General features: G+C 38.5%; 1 protein-coding gene across 1 annotated transcript in view; it reads left to right on the forward strand.

Moving 5' to 3' along the window:
* Positions 1–26,849, forward strand: part of LOC139744873 (band 4.1-like protein 4A) — a 78,494-nt gene that overhangs the window by 24,484 nt on the left and 27,161 nt on the right. Inside the window, exons 5-11 of the mRNA XM_071655285.1 lie at positions 6,706–6,826; positions 11,783–11,959; positions 15,071–15,131; positions 21,499–21,650; positions 22,322–22,564; positions 23,880–23,975; positions 24,652–24,816. Coding sequence (XP_071511386.1) covers positions 6,706–6,826; positions 11,783–11,959; positions 15,071–15,131; positions 21,499–21,650; positions 22,322–22,564; positions 23,880–23,975; positions 24,652–24,816 — 1,015 coding nt within the window. The remainder of the gene's footprint in view (positions 1–6,705; positions 6,827–11,782; positions 11,960–15,070; positions 15,132–21,498; positions 21,651–22,321; positions 22,565–23,879; positions 23,976–24,651; positions 24,817–26,849) is intronic.

Raw genomic sequence — 26,849 nt, forward strand, 5'->3', positions numbered from 1 at the left:
CCATAAAAGAAATATATATTTTTTATAAAAGAATGTAAAATTGCAAACTCTCAGACATACTTCCGAGTCAGCTTTTATGCATTCATGCTCTGATGGCTTCACCCACTCGCTGTGCAGCAGAGCATAGAGTTTGGAAATTATGTGGCAGAGCACAGAGTTTGGTAATTATGTTTTTTAAAGCTCCCTTCCAGTTTTCGTTTCTAAATCAAAAATATTTCTAGAAAATTATTCTCCTAATGACCAATGGAATGAATAAGTATGCAATACATATTAATTGGCAAAAATATGAATCACACAAATAGGCCTATAATATGCTAAAGGGCCTAATGTATGCTCTTCAGATGCTACATTGTACAAATGCAAGTAGTGGACAGTAGGGTTTATACAGCTGTATTGATTATGAAAAGAGGATCTCAATTTCTTTTTCATCTTGTCCAGGAAAACAGGCTGGGGGAGGGGAGGGTTGCCACTTTTTGGGGTCCTTAAAAAGATAAATAATAAAAAACAAAAAATGAGGAGAAAAGTTGCAATACCCCATGGGGGGGGGGGGGGATACATAGGATACCAATGGAACCCCCCCCCCCCCCTACCTACTCATCATCAAGTTTTTATTCCTGTTGATAGCAACTAATTGATGTTTGGCTACATTGTCCCCATGATGATGTTTCCATTGACAGTGTTTGCTTGTGAGCTGCTACTCCATAATGATACACTGTGTTTGTGTTGACATGCAAGATCTACAGTATACTTTTCTCAATTGTTTCCCATTTGTGTTTACATAATTGTTTGCCTTTTGCAGGAATAATGAAGTCAGTATTTTGCAGGCCTCTCTGTGTATTTGTGTATGTACATGGTATGTGTGGAGAACGGAAGAAGAATGCATTTGACATATCACATGGTATGTGTGGAGAACGGAAGAAGAATGCATTTAACATATTTTACTGAAATGCCATATACCTAGATCTCACAGCGTAAGAGAATTAGGAGACTTATTTACTATTACCAAGTTCATTTGTTTGACTGCCAGACTGTCAATTTAAGGCACTTTTGAAACAAATAATTGTGCATTGTATCCTTAGACAGGGCTCCACACTAACTTTTTTGTTTAGTGGCCCAATGGGGCCACCAAAATCCTCAATTTCAAATTTTTGGTGGCCGGAGAGAAAAATTTGGTGGCCCGAAAAACCCCCACTAAAAAACATTAAAAGTCCTGTTATTTTAATGAGTCAAATATTTAAGTTTTATCATAGTAAGAACTGAAAGTTGGACATATTTATCTACTCATAAATAAACCTCAACAAACTCGCAACACTCACTCTCACAGGCACTCATTCAGTCCTTTGCATCCATTCTTTACACAAATTTAACTGCTAATTTCCGGCCCAAAAAGTTACGAATTTATTGACATACTTTTCAAAAAAAATTGGTGGCCCGACGCGGGCCACCAAATTTGCCTTTTTTAAAAATTTGGTGGCCCGACTTTCATCTTTGGTGGCCCCTGGGCCACCGGGCCACCATTAGTGTCGAGAGAGTTCAGAAGCCTAAAAACTTTTTGGTGGAATGCAATGTAGGTAAAATTCAGGAAATGCAAATTTTGAGACTTGTATTTGAGTTTATGAAGAGCTTTTGTGTGTAGATGCAAAGTTTTTGGCAGTAGGCTATAGATCTTGTTGTATTTGTTTTGTTTAGAGACTGCACTCGAAGACAGTGAGGTAGATTATGCACTCCTAAATTGATGAATTTGTATAAAATGAAGAGTTAAAAAAGAGCAAGAAAAATGAGCTCATCTTCAACATACAGCAAACGCTTGAAAAACAGACATGCATGACTGACAGTAGAGGGCACACTGGTCATAGAAAGTCACTGACGGTATTTGGCCAGGGCAAACATGACAGTCGTGCGTGCCGGAACGGCTGCGGAGATGATCCACAGAAATCGCAGCAAAGTGTAAACTTGTCCTTCTGCAATATCTCAATGTTTGGAAATGTGGGATTCAATGCCTGTCTACAGAATAGCACAATGAGTGACTGTGTGGGTGTGGGTGTGTGTTTGTGTGCACTTGTGTTTGTGTTAAAGGTACTGTTTACCATTGAGAGCAGTGATTTTAAAAAAAATTCAAGTTATCACATTTAATGCATATTGTAGGTCAGTTTTATCACAAAATATTCTGCCATATAAACATTTTGCAATAAAGCTTAACATAAGGATATATCACTATTTTTCTCACTAAACCACAGCTGCAGACGGTTTGTGTAGAAATACTTTTATCATAGCTATGTGTGTATTGTTCACATTTTGTATATTTAACAATACTCAACATAGATTATACTGATTAACATTTTTACATTTGTTGTTTCTATCCTAACTCACATTTTAGAACTATTTTGAAGCACTAAAGCTGGGTTTTGTTTCATCTGCAAATGGTAAATAATGCCTTTAAAGGTACAGTTTACCTTTGGGAGCAGTGATTTAAAAATTTTTTGAAATATCACATTTGATGCATATATATGTGTAGGTCAGTTGTATCACAAAACATCCTACCATATTAAACTTTTGCAATAAAGCTTAAAACAGAAGGAGATATCACTGTTTTTCTCACTAAACCATAGCTGGAGATGGTTTAGTCTAGAAACAATTTTATCATTTTAACTATTGTTTCCATTTTGTATATTTAACAATACTTAACATTGATTATATCAGTTGATTAACTTTTTTACACTGGTTGTTTCTATCCCTAACTCACATTTTAGAACTATTTTGAAGCACTAAAGCTGTGTTTTTGTTTCATCTGCAAATGGAAAATTATGCCTTTAAGGTTTGTCAGCGCCCATTGTGGTTCGCGGGATCAGCGTATCGACAGTCCTGACTGTTCAAAGTTCTCGCGAAATCATGCAGGCTTTTCTGCATGTGCACTTCATCTGCACTGATCAAATATTTGGTTTAGGCGGATTTGATTACCTTCGATGATTTTTTTTTTTCCTGAAGCCATTTGTACAGAGCTTTGAGGATCGAGTGCTGCATTAACGTGCACTTATTTTCAGGTGGAAACTGATTGGGAAGATTGAAAACAGTTAACATTGCAGGATTTTCTCTTTGTTTGTTTGTTTGTTTTTATATTTCTGTCATAAGCATCCATTAATGTTGTGGGTGATTACATATAGATTTAAAGGGATGGTATAGTTGTGGTTGATGATGGGCTTCGGGTTTCCAACTTTATTGTGAGATAATGAGAAACCTCTTATGACATATGAAAGTGCATACAATTCTAAGAGGAATTCAAAGTTTATTTGATAATAAAAAAAAAATGGTTTTGACATGGCTGAGATATTTAAAAAAGAAAGAGGTCATGATAAAAGTTGGGATTTACCTTTTAATAGGACCATGTTGTTTTTCTTTGTTTTTGGATATCTCTGCCATTTCAAAATTGATCTTCATCTAATATGTTATGTTTGAGTTTTTTTCAAAGTAGTGATTTATCTGCTCAAGGACCACAATAAATTCCCCAAATCTATACATGGCACCATGGAGTTATGTACTAGGCGTATATGATATGAAATTACATCATCTCGAATGCCCCTTTAAACTCTTTGGATAGAGTACCAGGATCATGCTTCTTGTGGTGATACCATACCCTGATCCCTGCCTAAGTGTGAAAAGGGGTAGATTAGGGGAGTGTCACAACTGACACTGTACAGTTTATTGTTAGAATACACCCCAAAAGGGGGGTATTGTGGAATGAAGCGTGGAACAGCTTTCCGTGGAAACAGGCCATTAGAATACAGAACCAAAGAAGGAAAGCTACGAAACTGCCACTTCAGATTTAATACTCTTATGAATAGATTTGTGGCGCAAAAATCTTGTGCAGATAGGATTAAATACTCACAGATTTTGTGCCACTTCTGGTAATTCTCAATCGCGGCATTTGATCTAATTGGTAGATTGACATCTAAAAAAAACATGTAGAGGTCAACAGGAGGGCACAGCACAAAGATGTGATTTGTGAGCAGATTCCATTCATGTCATTCAGTGAGAATGCTCTTTTTCAACATTTTCATGAAATTGTATTATTGACAAAGAGTGGTCAGAAAAAAGGTACGTACATGTAATATGCACACACTTTGTACCAGTACGTGGTCATACTCGAACCTCTTTTTTAGTTGTGAAGGTCCACAGATACAGACCATTGCCTAAAAGCTTTATGGCCAGTTTGGGGCTGACCTTTACAAAGTGTAGGTTGTTTAACTTTCTTCTTCTTCTTCTTCTTCTTCCTATACTGTGCAGAACCTCCTGAGAATATACTACAGGGATGCCAAGTTCAAAAAAAAATTATGAGTGAGATTTTCATGACTCGGCATCTCGGCATGCGAATGTGCGCGCGAGCAAGGGTGTGGGAGGGGTTTTTCCCCCTTGTGGCCTCCCACAGTAGGGAGCTTTTTCAATTTTTAGCTCTTAATGGTGCGATCAGGTGCATACTTAAGTGACTATTTTTTACTTATTTTGAAAGACAAAAGGGAAATATACCTTCATTTGCAACTATCACTTTCATCTTTTGAGCTATGCTCATTATTATAGACCCAAGTTGCAGACTTGGCCCGATGTGTGAGAAAAATGGGTGCCATGCGTGAGATCGTGAGATGGCTCCTAAATGCTTGAGTCTCATGCAGAATGCGTGAGACTTGGTAACTCTGATACTATCATTCAAAACAATCTTGCCGAGGCAAAGGCTTAGCTTCTGAATTTTAGGAGCTAAATATCATCTGGGTGCTGCAAAAAAGACAAAAAAAAAAATATGGATGTCATGGACACTCATTTAAGGTGGTAATAACAGAGTACCGACAGATGAATATATAAAGCTTTTGAGCAGTTTCATTTCTCTGGGGTATGGTTTTCTCTTTGTTTGAAGTTGTAACTATACATACATGGCTTCAAACTTGAACTTTCATTTTAATGTGGTATTCTGTTTACCTTTTAGCTTCCCCAGTTTTCCTACATATCGCTTTTCCTGATTTTTTTTTTCTTTTGACTGACAAATTTATAGAATGCATGGCTATTTTGTAGTACTAGTGATTACTTCATGGGATTCTAAAAATTTAACAACAGCAATATTAAATTATCTTTATGAAATCATTTGCGTTAATTGCATGACTGTGGTGTCAGGTATCGTTTGATTTTTGCTTTGACACGGCAGATATGAAAAGATTATTTGCGATCGATTTTGGTTATACTTCAAGGGGTTGTCCGCTTCATCACTTTTTGAAAACTTAAGAATGAAAATATGATTTGTGCCAGCCATTTTGTTTTGTCCTTAAAAAACCCCCCCAAACCCAGCTGTACCTGTGCTGTATCAATTCCTAGCAGGATTGTTTTATTAACTTGATCAATACCATTAACAACCTGCTGCCATTAAGTGTCAATAGAAATTGCAAGTTTTGAGCCTGGGAGGGTCAAAGGGTATAGTATCACCCCTAATTGAGTTAGAATTCAGACAACGATGTGGCAAACTTCAATATGTTGGGTATTTGCTGGCATATTGTAATATGCAATTCTTCCTCACTGCTTCGATGTAACTACAACCAGTCATAAAAGTGCAAATTATGTGATTGGATTTTGGCATGAATACATTGTGTGCTGCATGAGGAAATGGTTGTGACACGTGTAAGTTTTGTGATACATTGATGGCATGGCTTGATCACCAGTGGGAGATTTATGATCCCCATTTATATTGAAAGAGATATGACATTAATGCGTACAGCATTTTATTCACACGTATATACAGGCAGTTACAAATGTGCAATTTATGCCGCGCCATATAACTCATACATTCCTGGTGAATGGTGAATTTTAGTCATCCATCAAGTGTGAATAGGACAATTTGTTTTATCTCCCCCCCCCCCCCTGCCTCCTCCCCTCCCCCATGAAAAGTATTGGGAAGTCACACTTCTCTGGCAGATTGTTGTAATGTGTTGTAGGTTGTGAAAAGGTATTATGGCTTTATGCATACCGTCATGGCTTCGATGCATACTGATAGACATCTATAGATCACCTCTTCTATCTTCTCTTCATCTGGAAACATTTGCAGCATGAAACTTTTGCAAATTTGGAGACAGTGGCCTTTGTAGCATTCAGTGCATTATGTACATAAAAAACCTTTGTGTGCATTTTACTTTTGCAAATCTTCGCTATTCGCGAAATTCACGAAAGATCATGCAAGCACACATTTGTGGTTTTATAGTATGTATTGTTTAAAAGTGCATTCATTTAGTGATACTTAGCATGCATACCAGTGATGATTTATACAGCTTGCAGTTAAACAATTTCTTCCTTTTTCTATAATTTTTCTAATTGAGTAGTGAGTTTGTATCCATATTATGGATGCATTTCTTCATAGATTATATCACTAAAAATTAGTAGAAAAGTGAAACAACAAAAAGCAAAGAGTAGCAGTTATGATCACTTGTTTGGATTTACCGGTACTTGTCTTTTTTGCAACATTCATTAGGGACAAGTGCAGTATCTTAGCCAAAATGTGTCCTGGATGGAGCAATGAAAGTAGCATATGAAAGACTTGTTGCAAAGAATATTTTTGACCTTCATTCCCAGCCAAAGCAGTACCTGTGCCAGGTATATATTCTTTTACCTTGCACTCTTTTTGCATTTCTGCTATTTATGTCCGGTCGTTATTTGCTTTCCTCTAACAATTTTCAGCTGAACTTGGAGACTACAGTGCAGAGATGCATCCAGATGGATACGTGTCGGAGTTTCGCTTCATCCCGAACCAGACGGAAGACTTGGAGAAGGCCATCGCAGCGAACCACAAGAGACTGAGGTATGAGATTTTCTGTTATCATGATGATTCCGTAGAATTCAGCAGAAGGTTGAATGATATTTGACATAAGCATCGCTGTGCATGGATTTGAATGATAATTATATTATATTGGATGGCTGTGAATGGGATACCAGGGAATATTGTACGAGTTAGGGCCAATATTGCTCGAATCGAAGATGAGTGCAATATTGGCCCTAACTCATGTAATATTCCCTGGTATTCCATAATTAATGCCATCCAATATAATCATTATCATCTACAATCATGTAGAGAAGGCATAAACTGCACAAAAAATACCGTAGGCCTACTTCTGCTCGTCTTTGAAGTTGACTCTGCAGTCCCATCCCAGCGCTGAAAAGAGGAAGCCCCTAAAACTGCATACCGTTTAATATGATAGTATATTGAACAAAACACATAGGCCAACGTATTAATTCCCAATAGGCCACCGTTGTTACTGGCCATTCAATGATACACCATATTTTGTCTCGCCTGTTGCACACGCTTGTAGAGTGCGCAAACGCTTGCTACTAGTGCACGGAAGCTAGTTGCTTGCTTCATATGCAGTTTTAGGGGCTTCCTCTTTTCAGCGCTGGGATGGGACTGCTGAGTCAACTTCAAAGACGAGTAGAAGTAGGCCTACGGTATTTTTGTGCAGTTTATGCCTTCTCTACATGATTGTAGATGATAATGATTATATTGGATGGCATTAATTATGGAATACCAGGGAATATTACATGAGTTAGGGCCAATATTGCACTCATCTTCGATTCGAGCAATATTGGCCCTAACTCATACAATATTCCCTCGTATCCCATTCACAGCCATCCAATATAATATAAATATTAAACGGTAAAAAGTGAGTGGACAATAATACATGTTTTTAACCCATCCACGTACGGGCCTCTGTGTAATCTGTAATATCGTGCCTGCCTAGTAAGTTGGCCATGAACTTGGGCGCGATCTTCCCTACGGCGCGATCTACACGCGAAGAGCATTCATACGTCATGGAAAAAACTGCCTGTGTCATTCCCACTAGGCAGGAGGGATGATGCGTGTACACTCGTGCTAATATGCACTTAGTTGACTCAATACAGCACTAGTTTATGTGAATTTTATGAAAAGAAATAATAAATTGTGCAGGAATTATGAAAAAATATTGTTTCTGTGTATTTCATTGATAAATCCTCTTCATTTCAAGCCATCTGTAATCACATCTTACCCACTTGCGAATCGACGTGTCCATAATGTCCTCGAGCCCCACCCCCCCGCCCCCAAGATAGCTCTGGAACATTCCATTCAATGATGGGGTTTTTATTTTGCAACGTTATCTAATAACTCTCATGTAAGCAAGTTCTTGCTATGGCTAATCTATTTTGTAATGTATCATAATCTATCTATGCTGAGATAGCCTAATTCAAATTTGCAGAGACATAGAAAAAGATTTGTTTTACAATCGTGATACGTTCAACTACTCATTTACCCTGTGCTGAAATCCGCATGTCTGCTCCGCACATGTTATCGCTATCGCTCAAACTTCGATCGCGATGGCTTGTGTGTGTACACAGGTACACAGTGCTAGTGTGTGACGTGTGTGGAGAAGCATGGGGCTGAGAAAACCCGGGACTCCACGTGGTGTAGTAGAAAACAAATCGGACGTTCGAAGTCGTACATTCAAGAGCTAAAACAGACAAATAGCGAATTCAAAGTCCACTGAAAAGGTCTTGACATTGTAATGTATGTTCCAAAATCATGTCTGGCTTAGTTTTGAGAGAATTTTCTACACGCACGAGATCAGGAATGAGATCGGTGAACTGGCTAACAACGTGTGTACTGTGAACATGTGACTGGCTTGTGCACATGGCCTAGCTAGGTGATCGTGAGAGTGCGGCAAGAACGCTAGGAATGCACCCGAGATGCGGTGTGTTGCAAATTCTTGGGGTGAAATTAGACTTCCTTGTTCAGCCCGTCTAGTATCTATATTTTTTTAATAATTCTAATTCTTCATAAAATCACGATAAAAAGACTTCATATATTCATTTTATATTTTAGAAGCGTAATATGAAATATTTTGGGGGTTTTTTTTAGTCCAAGAAAAAAAATAGTTTGAATAAAAAAATAATAATAAATAGTCGTTCTTGACTCAAGTCTAATTTCCTGCGCCTTCTTGCAGTTACCCCGCAGTTGCCCATGGATACGATGCATAAATAATCAGCTGTTTACTGAGTCGTACTAGTGTACCACCCTACTGCTCTTGTTCAAATTGAGAGGATTGTTATTTTATCGGCGGCACTTAGTTTTATAACCTCATCCAATAAAAAGACAAATTCAAACATCAAATGGTGTGACAGTTTTTGTCAGAATTCCCTATCAATTTCAACTTGTTGCCAGGATAGTTTTCAGATTTCACTTGCTTCATTATCGAAGCTGTTTGACATTTGAAAGAACTGCTCCATAAGAAATCACCTTTCATTTGTTATTTATTTTCACAAACAAGTATTTTGGTCACTTGAATATTTCTTATTATTACTTCAATGTCATGATATTTCATGATGGTTATGTATTCTGTCTTTAATGGCAAGATGGGATTTTTTTTTTTCCATCCAGGGTCAAAGAAGAAAGTGACAGGAAGGAAACCAAAAGGATAGGGAGGAAATGAAAAGGATACAATGAAACACCTGATCAGCAGGCTCTTTTTTATTACAATGGTGAATGCAGTACATCAGAATTTAAGTACAGTTCTAAATAATTTATCAGTTGAAAAATGAGCAAAGAAAATGGATTTCATCAAGTTCTAAATGAAAACTAAATTAGCATCGCCATTATGATTTAGATCTAGAACCTAGTGCTATTACTACAGAATAGACCTGATGCAAACTTGTTGTCAAGCTTTTGGTTGAGTTTCTTCAGAGACACGAATTTTGGTAGCACAATACCCGAGTGAATAAGAAAAAGGAAAAAAAAAAATAAATACACAACTGTAATGCAGGTCTCTAGACCACTCCCGTGCACGAGCGAGCATCAGCCCCCGTTTCTTCAGTTGTGTCACTCTAGCTCTCGTCATTGGCCTAGGCTAGGTTACTCGTGTCGTAGTTTTACTCGCCATCATCAATGTCATACATGGTTACACAAAATGAATTACATCTTGCCATCACCTCAACCACAGCAAAACCCTGAATATCACTCCCATCATAGTCACTCTCAGCTCACAAAACATATCAGCAAATGATACAGACATCGCAGACCTAGCTAACTACTATCTCTAAACATAGTTGTAACTACGCCACGTTAGACATTTGTTGTACACAAAAATGAAACGGAGGTGAAAAACTAGTAATGAATACACGAAGATCATCAACGATGGCATATTACCGTAGAAAAAATACACAGAACATCTTGCACCCAAAAAAAAATCGAGGTAAAAAACTACGATGAGAAAAACTAGGGTGAAAACACGATGCTTGGAAGACGAACGATGAAGACACTACGGCAAAAATGCTTACACGGAAAACAAACGAGTGGGTACCACACAAGCTACGATGTTTGCGCACATACGTAGATAAGCTACATCGTGTTCAATCAAAAAACTCAACAAACACTAGGACAAAAACTCACCTCTGAATTGTTGCAAACGAGATAATCACTTAGAAAAAATGAACAAAACACTCTCAGAAGTACGATTGTACTCTGAGAATGAAAGATATAGAATGATACGAAAGCAAAAGAGAGAAAAGAGAGAGAGAAATGGACGGGAAACCTAGAGAAGTTACCCACACTCACTAACGTAAATGGAATTCGACACACACACCCCCGTGGCTGGACGCCCCAGCATAGCATAGCAGTACACGTACACACACAAGGAGATATCGTCAAGCACTCTATGAGGAGATCGATATCACGATACCGCGTGTAAGAAATCACTGCAGTTGCTGGGGCAACAAAGATACATGCGCGCTGTAAACATGAATATTGATTAGTTTCTCAGCAGGCTCGAACCCCTGGCAGGTGTTTTGGCCAATAAGAGACATTCTAAAATATGTTTCTTTGCATAAATTATTTTTCTGAGTCCCAGTAAGGATCTCTGTGATTGGCTAAAATTATTCTACAGCTCCTGGCCAAGCCTGAGGTCCTAGGACGCCCTCTTTTGGTCATAAATAATAAAAACCACGTTTTTTGTGGGAGCTGACGGGGATGGGTTAATGTGCCACTAAAATGTCCTTTATAGATGATGATTTGTTGTAAAGAATGCTAGCTCCTATTCTTCACAAAATTTTCTCCTGAAGGCTGTCATTGTTAATCACACATTTGTGTCAGTATGATGAAAAACAAAAGAGTACAGGTTCATTAGGCCTACATGTAGCATGTATGTGTATGTAGAATGTTTGTCTGTCTTGAATGATTTTATTGGCAACATTATCCTTGTATCAAATGAAGAAACACAAATCTTCATCACTGATCATCTTGATCTTCATTAATTTCCCTTTAGACCTGATTTTGCTATAATTTTAATCATTGTTTGCTTTCTTCTTCTTTTTTTTATATTAAAGAATAAAAGAAGATAATTATCAATATATGCACTGACGCATTTTGTAGCTACCCTACTCGGTTACACAATTTGATATGTATTAAATGATTTGTAAAGAAGTACAAGCCATATGTTTTTCCAGAGGCTGCCATCAAACTCAAGCTTCAGCTTAAGATGACGGTCTCCTGCATTTTGTATGTATTAATTCGATTGAATAATCAATGATTTTCCAATTGTTTTTGTATGATTATAATTCACCTATACAATAATTCATTATTGGTACATTATATATGATTATGTTTATATTCATTTTGTGTTGGATATGACATGATTAGTATTAGAAAATTGTTTGTTACGTTGTATATACTTTGTGAAAAATGCTGAAATAAATTGAATAAAATCAAATATTCAATCTTTCATTTTGTATTATATAGGGGATTGCTGCCAGCCAAGGCAGAGCTCGGTTTCCTAGACCGGGCCAAGCGGCTGGAAATGTACGGGGTGGACCTCTACCCAGTGCAGGGGGAGGACCATGTGGAGTACTTCTTGGGTACCACTCCACAGGGTGTGGTCGTCTACCGCAACAAGAGCAAGGTTGCTACCTACTACTGGTGAGTGCTCTCCAGGCTTGATCTAACATGACATACTAGTGCAGTTCTCACTGCATTCAAAATAACATGTATTACCTCCGCCAAGGGAGGAGGTTCTATTTTCATAGGCATTTGTTGTTTGTTTGTTTGTTTATTTGTTTGTTTGTCTTTTTGTCTGTGTGCAAAATAACTCAAAAAGGTGTGAACAGATTTTGGGTGAAATTTACACGAAAGGTTGAGAATGACAAGAAACAGATTAAATCATGGTAGTGATCTGGCAATTTCTATGGATTTTATGGAGGATTTTTGATATTTTGGCAGGTAGGGTCAATTAACTTGGGAGTTCAAGCTGTGCATTTTTGAGGTTTTCATACACGCACTTAAATGCATGCTCTAGTTTCTGCTAGGGTGAGGCGTGCCACGCAGCTGGAAGTTGATGATGTAACAAAAGGGCTTCTATATTGGGAAAACGGCGACTTTCAGCATGCATGCAGGTACATGTGGGTGGAAATCACTGATCTCTATGGAAGAACAAGATCAGTGGTGGAAATGAGCTGCTTGGCGGTGGTCTGCGCTCTCAGAGTGCTGCTCTAGTTTTGGGTTGTGATCAGGATCACGACCCAGATGTTGAAATTTTTACAGTATGAACTGAGATAATGTGTTATTTTTCAAGATTTGGGTCACGATCCAAAGCACAATGCTTTGTGTAATTTTTTTTTTTACAAATAGACGCAAAGTTGTACAGTGAGAACTGCAAAATAATGTTGGAATTTTGTATCCACGATGCCCCACGCATGTCGCTCCTAGTGATACTGTTTTTTACCAGCTGTAGTTCACCACAGTATATTAAATTACACGTGTAGCATTGTGGGATAGTAAACATAGCATTATTCATGTACATGTATAGGTTGGTTCTTCACATCTATAAGTGCGACCCAAGTTTCTACATTTTTTACAGTGAGAATGATAAATCAAAAAGCCGTGACCTTGATTGCTACCCAAATTTCCAAATTTTTTACAATGAGAACATACTGTACCTATAGATTAAGAACTCAGTCAAATGACACACTGGTGTTCTTGAGTTCAACTATGATTGATCATTTCATATTTAGTCTGTTTATATATTGTATTGCTCCTTGAATTTAATATTTTGCTACTCCATCATTAACAGGAATCATATGTAGATCCTGTTCAAATGCAATCAATAACATACATACTTACGTTTGAATGCAAACTTTGGAAGTGTGAATTCAAGCTCATTCGTGATACAATATGCACAGTGTCTTTGATTATCCCAAATGACTGCAGTTTATCTGATCTGTGTGTGTGTGTGTAGATAAACAAAGCCTATTGTCACAAAGGGCAAAATAGACAGTTCTGTATCTATTGTCATTCACACCTGTAATGAAAAGCCATGAACTATGCCCAGTGTTTATGCCTGGAAATGTTTGCTCAATTTTCATCTTCAATACATGTGTAGACATACACTGTACATGTTGATATTGGTGTTGTATTGTTATTTCTAGTATATGTTGTACATGTATGTCTACCATATATCCATGTGCATGAACATGTATGTTTATTGTTATGTGTGTATTCATTCTATTCATGCATTCATTCTAAGTGTGTACCAAATGGATCTGTATGCATGCAAACGAAGCAAATTTCCTAAGTGGACAATAAAATTGAATTGAATTGAATTGAGTTGGTATTGCCTAAAGTAGCGTAAAACAACTCCATGCCAGCTTCTGCCACAGCAATGACACCATGCTGAAAAGTGATTTGAGGGAAGACTCCCTTTTACAATTCCCCAGTGATAACACATTTACAGCATTCTCATCAGCTGGAAAGAGGCTGTTTGTTTATGTACACACCAGAGTAAAATAAGCTGCTTTGAGAATGTGACAAGGTCACACGCTTATACGTGATTGCATGTTCCATGTTTAGCTCTCAACGACCGGAGAACCCGCAAAATGACAGAACGATTGTTGAATGATAGAGCTGAGATTTAAAAAAAAAAAACAAACAAACAAAACACATGCACTGCTGACATTAAAAAGGGTGTATGGTTGGTAAATAAAAAGATAAATAGAAAATAATTAACACACACACAATTCTTACATTATCCAAAACTTCTAGGATTTTGTGGGTTGAATTAATATTTTGTTTCACCGTGTGAAAAATGCATATGGTGTAGTGATTTTAGCATCCCAAGAAAAAATCCTCCTGTGTGTAGAATGTCAGCAATGTGTTTATGCTTTGTGGGCCTGGTCCATGCATTCATAGTTCTCCTTTTCAATAATGATGGGAAATCACACAGTCATTGTTGTATACTATATGGTACTTTGAACCAATTTTTTACTTGAAGCTTTTTCTTGGATGTCTCCTTGTTTGTTGCAAAAAATAATGGGAGAGAGAGAAAAAAAAATACTGTGACAATTATGTGAATGGAATGCCAAGAGCAATGTTTGGTTTTCCTGATATCCGTCTTTTGTGACAGTAACAATGTGAGACGTGTCAAAATTTGTAGAATTTTGAATCACCAAATCCATCCACAACCCGCCATGCAGGTGTGTGTTACTCTGTGGTGTGGCCGACTCACAGTAACTTGCGCTGTTGCCTGCAAAGGAGTATGAAGTCGTTAAAGTGTTAAACTTGGATTCATATTCACTCAATAATAGCACAGTTTCTGCCACTTTAATCATCGTCAGTTCTGCCCAGTGTGAACAAAGAATTTTGTAGATCACTGTCAAAAAATAAAAGAGGAGCATCTTGGTTCCTGGGTTGTTCATATTATTGAAAATAAAAATGTAAGGTAAAAATAAAGGAAGTTGGTGGTTTTATATTTAATCATTATTTTTTTTTCTTTTAAGGGGGCAGGGGGAAGGCTGGGGAACTTTGTGGTTGGCATACATTGGAGCTCCGAAGGTGTAGCATGACCCACTGTGAGTGCTCGCTTCCGTTGTCGGCAGGGTTCAGTACATTTCACGCATTTCTTCAGCTGACGTGAAGGTGCTCACAATGTTTTCTTTGTAAACACAATGTCTCCTTCAGTCTAATCTGGAGAAAAATTCAGTCTCCCTCTCTCCCTCTCTCTCCTCCCTCTCTCCCTCTCTAATTCTCTCCTTTCAGGTCTAAAATCAGGCAAATGAACTTTAGGCAGACAGAATTCAAGATCATTGTCGAAGACAAGGTAGGTGGCTTTCATGTTTGTTCCAATGTACCGCACAAGCTTGTCAAATTTCCGGACTCCATTTAAAGGGAGCATCCATCTTTGTGAACCGGTTAAAAGTGGCTGCTCCTAGAGCCCAGATTAGAGCACTTTTGGGAGCGTGATGCCGGCATAAATTATTCACACTAAAGCAGAAATGTATACTGTAAAATGAAATGATTTCATGGCATGAAATTTTTGCAAATTGGAGCTGATGGCCTTCTTTACAGCATGAAATTTTCACAAATTGCCACTGGCTTTCAGTGCATAAAGTGTAGACAAGAACTTTTGTGTGAACCTTTGCTCTTGCAAAATTTGTGAAATTAAAATTCCGGGGCGAGCATGCATGTAACGCATTTTCTGACCTCAAAAATATTTTGGTATTAATGGTAACAGATTGTCCCTGCTGAGTGTCTATAGCATTGATTTGTCATAAAGATAGTTTTTGTGTGGCAGAAAATAAACTTGCTGTATGTGTGACATCATAATTCCATGAATTGACTGTTGTGTTGTGCTGAACAGAGGAATGCGATTTTTAAAGATATTCAAACAACTTGATTCATGTGAGTTCAATGAACTGTGCTGTAGTTTGTAGGTCAAGTTTTAGAGCATATCAGTCAATCTTTAATCACATCAGTCAAAATTTTGTAGGGAGATGGTGGAAGGACAAAGATATCAAAAGGAAAAAAAAAAGCAAGAAGATCCTAGAACATGATATCAAGCTATCACAGCAATTGGAGGAGAATAAAGTCTTATCAAAACAGCAGTGTTGCCCATGGTCTGTCTAACTTTCTTTCACTCATCACGCCGGATCACTTATTTCTGATCCCAGGGCACTCTCAAAGCAATTTTCTCAAGAGATTTTCCCCCTACTCAGCAGGGTTACTAATCGTCATGGTGACAGATCGGTTACTCAAACTTCACCTTGAAAACAAAGCGCTTGGTAGAGGATTTCATAGCAGCATTTGTTTTCTTTATCCCCCAAATATTACTTGTAGGGTTAGGAATGAATTGTTCTATAAAGAGACTGCTTACAATTTGTTTGATTTGAACTGACAGTATACCTCAGTGATTTAAGTTAAATTTTTGGTTGGCATGTTAAAGATGTCTCTGTCATTGAGACCCTTAGAGGCAGTGTTTATACAAATACAAATTTGGTATCTTGTCAAAATAAGCACAGGGTAGGGTCATTCTCCAAACATCCATGTAAGGAACAGCATCTACAGTGTGTCCACCCTTCTGATTTCTTATGCTCATGTCACAACTTTGATGGGTATTGCTCACAGTGTAAACATTTCCAGCATTTTGAAGATGCTAACAGTATAAAGTTATCTCGTCTGATCAGAGAAAGTGATTTGTTTAAGCTACAAGTGGCTTTTGTAATGACTACACTTTTTTCTTTGGAGGAATTTCTGGCCCAGTCTCGTCCGTGAAGAGCTTTTAAGAGGACATTTTGTTGGAATGACTTGATGTTCATTTGCTGCTCTCAACTTAAAAGAGTAATATATGAAAAGAGATGACAGTCTAAACCAGTGTATGGCAATTGTCTTTGGCTCTGTTAACTTGAAAAAAGAAAAGAAAAAAGAAAGAGGTTGTGTGCCAAACGAGTGAGACCATATGATATGAAAGACTGTGTTCTTGGAGTGATCTATTGCAGCAGAGTGATAGAAAAAATGAACCCTTGTTTGAACTGTTGGATATTTTTTTTTCTATTTGAGAAGGTTCAAAATAATTTTGGGGCATTAGGGAGTTTTGGTTGAGGAGTTAAGTGGAGCGCCCAGGCATCTTCAATTGCGTCAATCAACCAGCGGTTCCTGGGTGGTGTAAATGATATCCCCTTGTTACGTCCAATCAAGGGGCCACATGTTAAGCCTGCAGTGTGTTTTGCACGCAGCGCTGCTGAGAGATGTGTGTGCCCCACTTGTAATGTTCCAAGTTAATTTTGTAAGGCAGAGAGAGAGAGAGAGAGGTCAAAATGTGTTTAAAATGGGGTTATGAGCTTGTTAGCATCATGTAGGCCTACATGTAATGGCGGTCTTGTTTTGAAGGATTGGATAAAGTTTAAAAAAAAAAATAATCCAGATGTACCATCAATTGATTTATTCCCTCTGCTTTTATTTAGTCAGTATTTGACTGCTACTAATCATTTTTGTGATAAATTGTACCATAAATCATTCCTTCACTCCATACTTGATCTTGTAGATGATTGACTTATAAGCCAGTTCACGATTAGCAATGGTCAGCTTCTTTTGGATGATCTCTGAACCACAGACTTTTCAAAACATGGAGTAATCTTTCAATAGAAAGAGCAGTTGAAAATAGCCAGGCAGAATGTGGTAATTTACATAGATCTGTTTATAAATGGCTTTTGTTAATTGAATCACAATCACCTGTACATTCTGATATGCACCTGTGGTAATTTTCTTGTGTTTTATGAATGACTTTTGTTGATTTGGTTGAAAAGAATTCACAATCACCTGTGCATTCTGATATGCACCTGTGGTAATTTACTCGTGTTTTATGAATGACTTTTGTTAATTTGGTTGAAAAGAATTCACAATCACCTGTACGTTCTGATATGCACCTGTGGTAATTTACTTGTGTTCTATGAATGGCCTTTGTTAATTTGGTTGAAAAGAATACACAATCACCTGTACATTCTGATATGCACCTGTGGTAATTTTCTTGTGTTTTATGAATGGCTTTTGTTGATTTGGTTGAAAAGAATTTGCAATCACCTGTACGTTCTGATATGCACCTGTGGTAATTTACTTGTGTTCTATGAATGGCCTTTGTTAATTTGGTTGAAAAGAATACACAATCACCTGTACATTCTGATATGCACCTGTGGTAATTTTCTTGTGTTTTATGAATGGCTTTTGTTGATTAGGTCGAAAAGAATTCACAATCACCCATAGGTTCTGATATGCACCTGTGGTAATTTACTTGTGTTTTATGAATGGCTTTGGTTAATTTGGTCGAAAAGAATACACGATCACGTTTGCATTTCAATATGCACCTAGTTCATGCATGAAATGTATTTAACACAGTTTTCATGGAGATTGATCCAGTTTTTCAAATACCTCAGTAAAGAAAAAGTTTCAAGAAAAGGTCTGCAGTGACCTGTATCTGCATATGCTCAGATTGTAACTGTGAGCTGCCTGATTGTGATATGATTCATTCCAGGTTTGCCACACCTTTTGAAAGCATTTCACAAGGGCCAAGAAGACCACAGTCATAAAAGTGTTTCACAAAGATTACACATAACTCTCAACTAACAGCCAAATTAAACACCATTTGCCAGTGGAATGTGATAGCTTGTGATAGAAGACAAAGAATGTCTGAACTTGATGTAGACCACTCTTGAAATGAAAGAGCTACGTAAGAGAGAACGACACAAAATATATGGTCACTAGCAATTTTACAGGGTCATCGTGATATCATCGTGAATAGACAGACTTTAGCCATTGTGGCTAGAATTGTCTGGTTGACCACAGACAGTTGAAGTTAACTGGTTTATTTTCAAGAAAAACAAAATCTTAACGGAAGAATCAACCCCATTACCCATATAGAGCTTTTATGCCATTCTCCTCATAAGCATTTTCAATTTTCTCCACCATCTTTGACCCCATTCCTTCCATCCCGGCGAGAAACTCCTCAAGTTTCTGACCCCTCCTCACTCGGATATCTTCATGTGCAGTTCTTGTTCTCGTCTGAAGCCGATCCATGCCTCTCCTGCTTTCATGTCCGCCCTTGTTGACTCAGCAAATATCCGACCAGGTGGCCCTCTTTGGAGCATGAATGTTGTTCTAATGCTCAAGTGCAATAAGTTCGGAAATTCCCCCCAACCCATTTTCTGCGGGTGGCCCATGCTGCGTCACCTGATATTCCGAAAGCATGGCACTTGTTCAGCTAGTTGTTAAAATCGTTTTGCTGAAAATCCTGAATTGAATTGGTGACGATGTTTCTGCAGAAATTGTTGCTGGCAGATCTTTTTTTTTAAAGGGGTCCTTCATCCTTGTTGCGAATATATCATCAGTTCAGTGTTACTTTTGGTGAGCACTTGAAATTACTTTCCGCTTCCTCTTTTAATCCTGTCATAAAAAAAATTATTACTATTAATTCTTTGGTAATCTCCAAGTCTGCCATTGCAATGAAAAAACTCAACTGAGTGACTGCAACCTGTGGGTCTCGCCACCAGAGTATATTACTATAAAAGTTTTTTTGTATGTATGTGTAGTGCATTTCACGCAACCAAAATCTAGCGTGAAAATAAAAGCACTCAAATATTTTTGTTTACCATATTTTATGTCCCAGTTGTTGATGTCTTGATTCTGCGGAATTAAAAACACACAAAACTCATCTTACCTGGCCAAGCGCAAAAAATTACTCACGAAAATATCCACTTTTACAGTAATGGGTGTGTGTATGTGTGTGTGTGTGTGTGTGTCTGACCATTACGCTAGGATTTCTTCTTACTCATTACGGGAGAAGTGAAGTGGGTCCTCTGAACGTACATAGGGTATGACTTTCCGACATACGGGACCAACAGCTTTAAGTCTCCTCCAAAAGAAATTTATAGTTTTCGTTCATAATTCTTAAGCTTCACTTACTTCATACACCACTTTTGTTTGCTTGATAACATGTAGAGTTGTTCTAAAGATGAAGGTGTGTAAAAATAAATGTGAATTGTTTCAAACAAAATCAAGCATGCAACCATTATCCAGAAGGGATTAAGCAAATCATCTGCTTGATGTGAATTATATCTATTAGCCCATTACTTGCTGCCAATATTTTTTTCATGTTCACTAATATACTTGATCCCTTTAAATTACTTCTGTGCTGGCTGAGTTAACAAAAGTGTCACAGGATGGGTCAGCTGCCATCATACAGATTGAGATATAAATGTCCCATTAATAATGAGAGATAGAATTTGTGTCACAAAAACTAACAGTGACTGAAGTTCTTGCAGGTATCAAACCATGCAAATTAAATGTTATGAGGTTTGTTTGGACACAAGTGGTGGACATGAATAAGATTTTGATAATTACCAAATCATAGAAATTACATTTGTTTTTCAAACTATCCTTTAACGATGATAAGACTCTAATACTCATGCTTTTTTACGCTATACTTCATGTTCTTACATGATACTGTGAAATCAGATTTTACATGTGGGACTAGTTCAGCTTCAGGGTAGAGGGTCCATTTCCTTTCTTGCAGTACATGGCTTGGCCAACATATTCAAAGAAAACTAATTTGCCCCAGAGCCATGTTCTGCTACAGTATAAAGTAGCCAGATGTGGTTTCTGTGCTTGTAGACTAAACCCAAACATTTGGAGGAAACCTGTTGGACCCCAGAGAGGGTGAATAGCCTGATGATTGGCTGAGTTACCATGGTAACGTTGCACGTGTGTTTCTTTTTTTGTGTGTGTATGTGAACTTTGTGGATGCTATGCTAACACTCCCACGCTCCTCCCATTCTCTGAATTCTTAATAGCAGTTTCTTAGCTAGATGCGGTTGCCAGGCAACCATACTAATTGCCTCTTGAGACTTTGCTCCTTTCACTCCTCTTCCCATATGTTTGACTTTTCCCAAGGTTTATGTATCTGCTCTCTAAAGATCACTTAGCAATTGTTATGTTATATATCACAAACAATATATTACTATTTTGCAACATCTGGCTTTGTCGTGGTCAAAGGTCATCACGTACACCACATTAATAGCTGTCTTTATGGTAGGAAAGAGGATGGATGCAACAGTGTAGAAATACGTTGTAGCGAGCTGTTCTGTATACATCATCAGAATACATTGTGACTTTAATGGAGCTGTAAGATCCACATCCAGAAGAGCAATGCTATTTCAGGGTTTATGGTGGTCTGTGTATTAAGCATATTTCAGCATACAATGGATATGTGTAAACTACAAAATTAAAGAGCTCTGTGCCCACTGAGAAGTAGCAGCGCATTTGTCACCATTTTGTCACCATTTTTACTGGTTCGAGGAATGGTCTTGTTTTAAAACACATTTGTTCTTAATGACAACTGTACTCGGAATCATTTCTTGTTTGTCAGATCGAGATGCATTCTGTATATTTTTGTACTGGAAGGAAGGTTTGTGTGTACTAGTACATAGTGCTGTAAGGACACACTCTACTTTTTCAGTTCTTAGAGTGTAAGTACCTGTAGTTCTTTGATTTACACTCAATCATCTTCATGCACATTCAAGCAAACACACACACACACAAAACAACTTTAAATCACAAAAACAATTAAATTTCCCTTCTTCATCCCTGACCCTCTCTTTGACTCCTTTTTGTCTGGTGTCATCCCGTTGCCATGCCAACAGGAGTACACATGGCAGCTCCCATCCAGGGCATCCTGCAAACACCTATTCCAATGCTACATAGAGCAGCACATGTTCTTCCGACTCCGCCCGTCCATGCTTGAGAGAAATGGCACACTGACCAAGTCATTGAAGAGCAACGGGAGCCGCTACAGGTGAGTGCAGAGTGTCATTTGGGCTTTTGCACATGTAACCAGGGGCAACGCACCTATGACAATACAAGCACACCTATCAAATAGGGAAATTGCTTGTGGTTTTTCTGGACATACTAAAATCCAAAGGGAACTTTTTTTTCCCCAAAGTCAGAATTTAATTGATAAGATCACTCGTATCTTGAAAGCAACTTATCAGTGGAAGTTCAGTGAGCGATGATAAACAGATGTAAGAAAAAGATGACCGCCATGTTGTAATGCTCGTGTATATTGTCTGATTTTACTTATCTTTTTTGTATTTTGTAATTGACAATGTCCGCATAACAAGAAGTCTTCCTTTGAGTTAGATATTTCATCCAAAGTGTTCTAGAAAGATCGTGCAGAATAACCTCAAAGGGTGTATGATGTGACTTGATGCTAGCAGTTTATAAAATCTGCTGACAAATTCAATTTACTTGTCTTGATTGAACTGTGAGAGGTCTACATGTACATGGATCTGACATCTGTACTATATCTTTTCCCTATACTACGACATAGAAATAAATACATCTTAGTATAGGAGTGCTATATTTTAAGGCTGTATATGTGACAGTGTTGTAGCGTGTTAACAACCAAGTATGCCCTAAGGACTAGTCCTTAAGCCGACCATTGACCTAATTTTGTTTTGTCTCCAGTTTCCGCACCCAAGAGGAGGCCCTTCAGTACTCCCTCCGCCTGCGGCGCCCGGAACCGCAAGTCCACCGAGTACCGAGCCGGCGCTACCTTCGGAGGGTGTCGGCCAACGATGCAGACGATAGTGTGTACGTCAACCACTCCTCCCTCATGATGAGCGGAGGTTCGCCGGCCCTGGAAGAGGATGGCATATCGATAGTACCCGGGCGGGTCACCAAGACGGTGGCCCCGGAACCTGTACAGAGGTCAGTATTGGCAATTGAGGAGTTGGTGTTGGATTGCATTTCATACTTTGAGTGTTGTGAGATATTACTGAAGTTGTGATGATATCAAATATGAGATGAAGGAAAAGTCACATGATGACTTGGTCTCTGGATATACAGTCAACCTTTCCTAAGTGGAATCTGTTTAGACTGAAGAAATAACTTTGACTCGGAGAAAATGTGACTTATGAGGGATTAAAATCAATAGACTATAAAGAGAAGAGGACTGGAAAGACGTTTGACATAGGTGATTATTTTACTTATGCTTTGTATGAGAGGTTGAAGGCAAGATTGTCTGTAGTTACAAAGAATAGTGAGGGATTGATTATATCCAAAAAAGATATTTTCATTGACCCATGTATTCATTATTCTGAAAGGAATACAGGAGAGTAGAATGCCAGGCTATGTTCCAGTTGACTTGAGAAGTAGGTTGGGGAATGATTCACATATATGGAGCTAAGCTAAATTCGCTGTGGCTCTGAAGAAAATCATGAAAGCCATGTGAAGATGGAATCCAAATGTAGCTCTCACCAAAGGGTGTTAGAATTTCAGCCTTAAGATTTTTCTTCTGCAGCGGTGAATGGGTTATCAGTGCTTTCAAACAAATGTCAAAGTATTATGCCCTGCATTGATCAGTTAAGTGATAGCACATACGGAAAGGAAGCTGGCTGAGCCTGAAAATGAAGTGACCTTTGAACTCAAAAGGTTTCTCTCTCCCTCTCTTTCTTTCTTTCTCTCTTGAAGCCTGATAAGAATTTCAGCAGCAGCTTGTGTGATTCTTTGTGAGTGATGGCAAGTGTTTGAGAATGGATGCATGATGCAGCAATCTTGTATGCAGCATGCTCCTGTGCAGCCTTTTGCAGAATGCCTACAATGTACCTTGACAAGTATATTTAACCAAGTTATATGTGTGATCCTTGTGGAACTTATGTTTTTGGGGTACTTGTCTGTGTTCTCTATTGTTTTATTTCTCCAATCCATGCAAGGGATGTTCATTTGAATTCGCTGTGGCCATTCTACATTTGTAATGCCCCTCCAGATCATAAGTGCAATGTTTGAATGTATGTCAGCTCTTCAGAAGATCCTGATGATGTTTGTTCTTTCTCCAGGCATTTTGTTGAATATGTGATATCCAATTTCACGCCTAATTTCCAATGGAATTCTGTGATGTACTGAATATTTGCTGCCATGACATACATAAGATGACTTGTAATGGTCTGTGGTGGTCTTTAATGATTTGTGAGTTTATCCAAAATCATGGACAAGATTTTGTATTCTTTTTGTGTGACACACGCAGATCACAAAGTCAACTTGGGGGCCGAGACAGTCCCACCTCAGGGACCAGCGTCCGGTCTGTACCTTGGGAGGACACTGATGGAGGCATGTCGGACAGGTGAGGACTGAAAATCGTTACCATGGCAATGATGATGGTGATGAAGGTGGTGGAGGTTGAGAATGCTGAGATGATGATTGCAGTTGATGTTCAGATTATGTTGTGATAGTGAATTTTGGTGGGTGGTAGTGGAAAATGGAGAATGAGAAGTGAATTTTGGTGGATGGTAGTGGAAAATGGAGAATGAGAAGGCATCAGTGATGGATAAGGAGCAATATACTGGTGTTGGTGATGAAAACGATAATGGGAGGATGAGATTACTCATGATTGATGGTGGAGCTAATGATGATGGTGAAAGAAGGATCAATAACTCTTATATTGATGTGGAACATTCATGGTGGTGGCAAATTTGATGGAGGTGTGGATAATAAATTGAAGACGGTGGTAGTTGTTTTGGAGATAACACTGCTGGTGCACCATAGATGTTGATGATAATTGAGGTCGATGAGTCTAGTGATGATAGCAGTGTTGATTGATGCTTATGGCAAAGATGTACAACTGTAGATGGACACATGACCATTTGTCAGGTGAAGGGAAGGATTTGGTTTGATGATGATTGCACAGGAGATGGTGGTGTTGATAACAATGGGATGGAGATGACAGATATGGTTGCTATGGCGATGGCGATCTGCGGAGGAAATAGGAAGAAAAATTTTTGTCTGTGCGATTCAAACAGGGGGATGTACACACAAAGAGGCGAGTCTCCGGTCTCTATGAGGAGTGCGCACAGGTCACGGCGCCCTCACTCGAGATCGTCGTCGCCGGGACAAACGCGCAGGAGACATCGCCACAGCGACAGGTCGGGCAGTGAAACAGAATCCGTCAGCTCCAGAAAATACAGGTAAATAAATGTGCATAAACAAACACTCACTTTTCTCTTTTGTCTCCCCTAACCTTAACTCACCCCATCCGATAGACTATGGATGCCATCTGTGCCATTTCTCCACGCTTGCTTCTCCATCACTCTGTATCATTTCTTTCTTTCTTTAACACAAACTTCGTGCACACTTCCTCTTCTAGGTATGTGACCGTCCAAGCCTAACCTTTTTATTAACCACTCTGTCAAAATACCATTGATATTGTATACACTGTGATTGCAGATGGTATGAACAGAGTTAATAGCTCTTTTCCCCATCTTGTGCTCAACTCCACTGTCCCTGCACCCAACTGTTTGTGCATGTACTCATTACAGTCCCCCTTTCCGATCTTGGCAGCAGCCTTGAAAGTGGAATACAGTACATTTATTAAAAAAAGGGAAAGAAGGTTCTTTGATGATGATCGGTATCGTGCACCTGTTTCTGTCAATTTGATGTGCATAGCTTTAATCTGTTTTGCCAACATTAGTTTCTTTAAGGTCAGGCTAGTCTCAAATACTCTGGCCTCAGGCAAGTTTTATTCTTGTTCGCATTCTTGGTTGCTGTCGTTCATCTTCTTGGCAGTAGTGTGCAGAAATTTTGAAGACATCAGTATAACAGTCTACATCGATACAACACTGTTGAATGACAAAACATCACAAAAGACCATTTACAGAGTCTGCTCAAATATACAACATTGTACGGATGTTTCTCTCCTATTTGTATGGGACAAGTTATCAAATAAAACCAAATAAGAACAATGTCATTCTTTTTCCCTAAAGGTAGCCATTCTGCAAAAATCGATCCATTCAGTTCAACATTTAAAAAATGCAGGAGCAATATAGCCTTTAGACCTTCACTTCAGTGTCATGTGTCTGATGTTTCTACCAACTTCTAGGGCAGGACCCAAGTTTACACAAGGAAGAGATATCATTTCAGTCTGCCAAAATGTCATTCCAGTCATTAATCCTTGTTGGTCTAGAAAAAAGGTTGTCCCTTATCACCAGAAATCCCAAAGTCTCTGTGCACTAGCTGTTACCGGGGAGGAAGGGAGTAGATGTCCCTCGGTTGTTTACAGACCCCGGACACTCCACAAAATGGCAGCTGGGAGGTTTCTCCCGTTGTGTCGGCAGTGACGCTTGTTTGTCTTCCTGTCAGAGACGACCAAACTTGAAGAGTGCTCACCTTTTGTCTCTGATGTTCTCCCACATCAATATGCTAACACTAATCTCAACAGAAGCCTGCCAGAATCTCTGAGGGGAATTGTAATCACTCGCACTCTGAAGAGACGATGCTCATATCACTGTAGAAAGTTGGGCTCTCTTGCTGTGCTAGCCATTTCAGCCTCTTTCAGTTGACAGCTAAATCTTTAAAAAAAAAAAAAAAAAGTTGTATGTCTTTATTCTATGCCATTCTCTCGTGCTGTCATATGGTGTGTTTGTTGTATACGTTTGTTTACTGTATTATGTTGCATGCTGTATGTTTTAATGCGTCTGCCCTTAGGCGTGGTGGAGGCATGTTTGCAGGTTGTCCTTGTGTCTATCTCAGATCTTGCTCTCATGATTACAAAAAAAAAAAGGAAAAAAAAGGATGAATAATAAAATTCTTGGAACAGTGGCCCTGGGCATGCTACATTCAATCTCTCAAGGTCAGAGGGCTGTGAACTGTGGCTAGAAGTGATATTTTCAGCAGCAACTTTAGTTTGGAAAGCTCAGTGGTCATATGATTTGAGAGGAAGAATAAAACTTCATATGTTATTATTTACTTATGATGGTCAAAGGTCACTTTATCCTTTGCAAAAAAAGATACAATTTCCAAATCTTACTTAAACCAGGGCTCGACACTAACGGTGGCCCGGTGGCCCGGGGCCACCAAAAATGAAAGTTGGGCCACCAAATTTTAAAAAAGGGCAAATTTGGTGGCCCGCCTCGGACCACCAAAATATTTTGAAAAGTATGTCAATAAATTCGTAACTTTTTGCGCCGGAAATTAGCAGTTAAATTTGTTCAAAGGATGGATG

The sequence above is a fragment of the Diadema antillarum genome, unplaced genomic scaffold (genome assembly GCF_040938485.1).
Source record: "Diadema antillarum isolate AM-2024a unplaced genomic scaffold, OU_Dant_1.0 seq00001216_RagTag, whole genome shotgun sequence".
NCBI lineage: Eukaryota > Metazoa > Echinodermata > Echinoidea > Diadematoida > Diadematidae > Diadema > Diadema antillarum.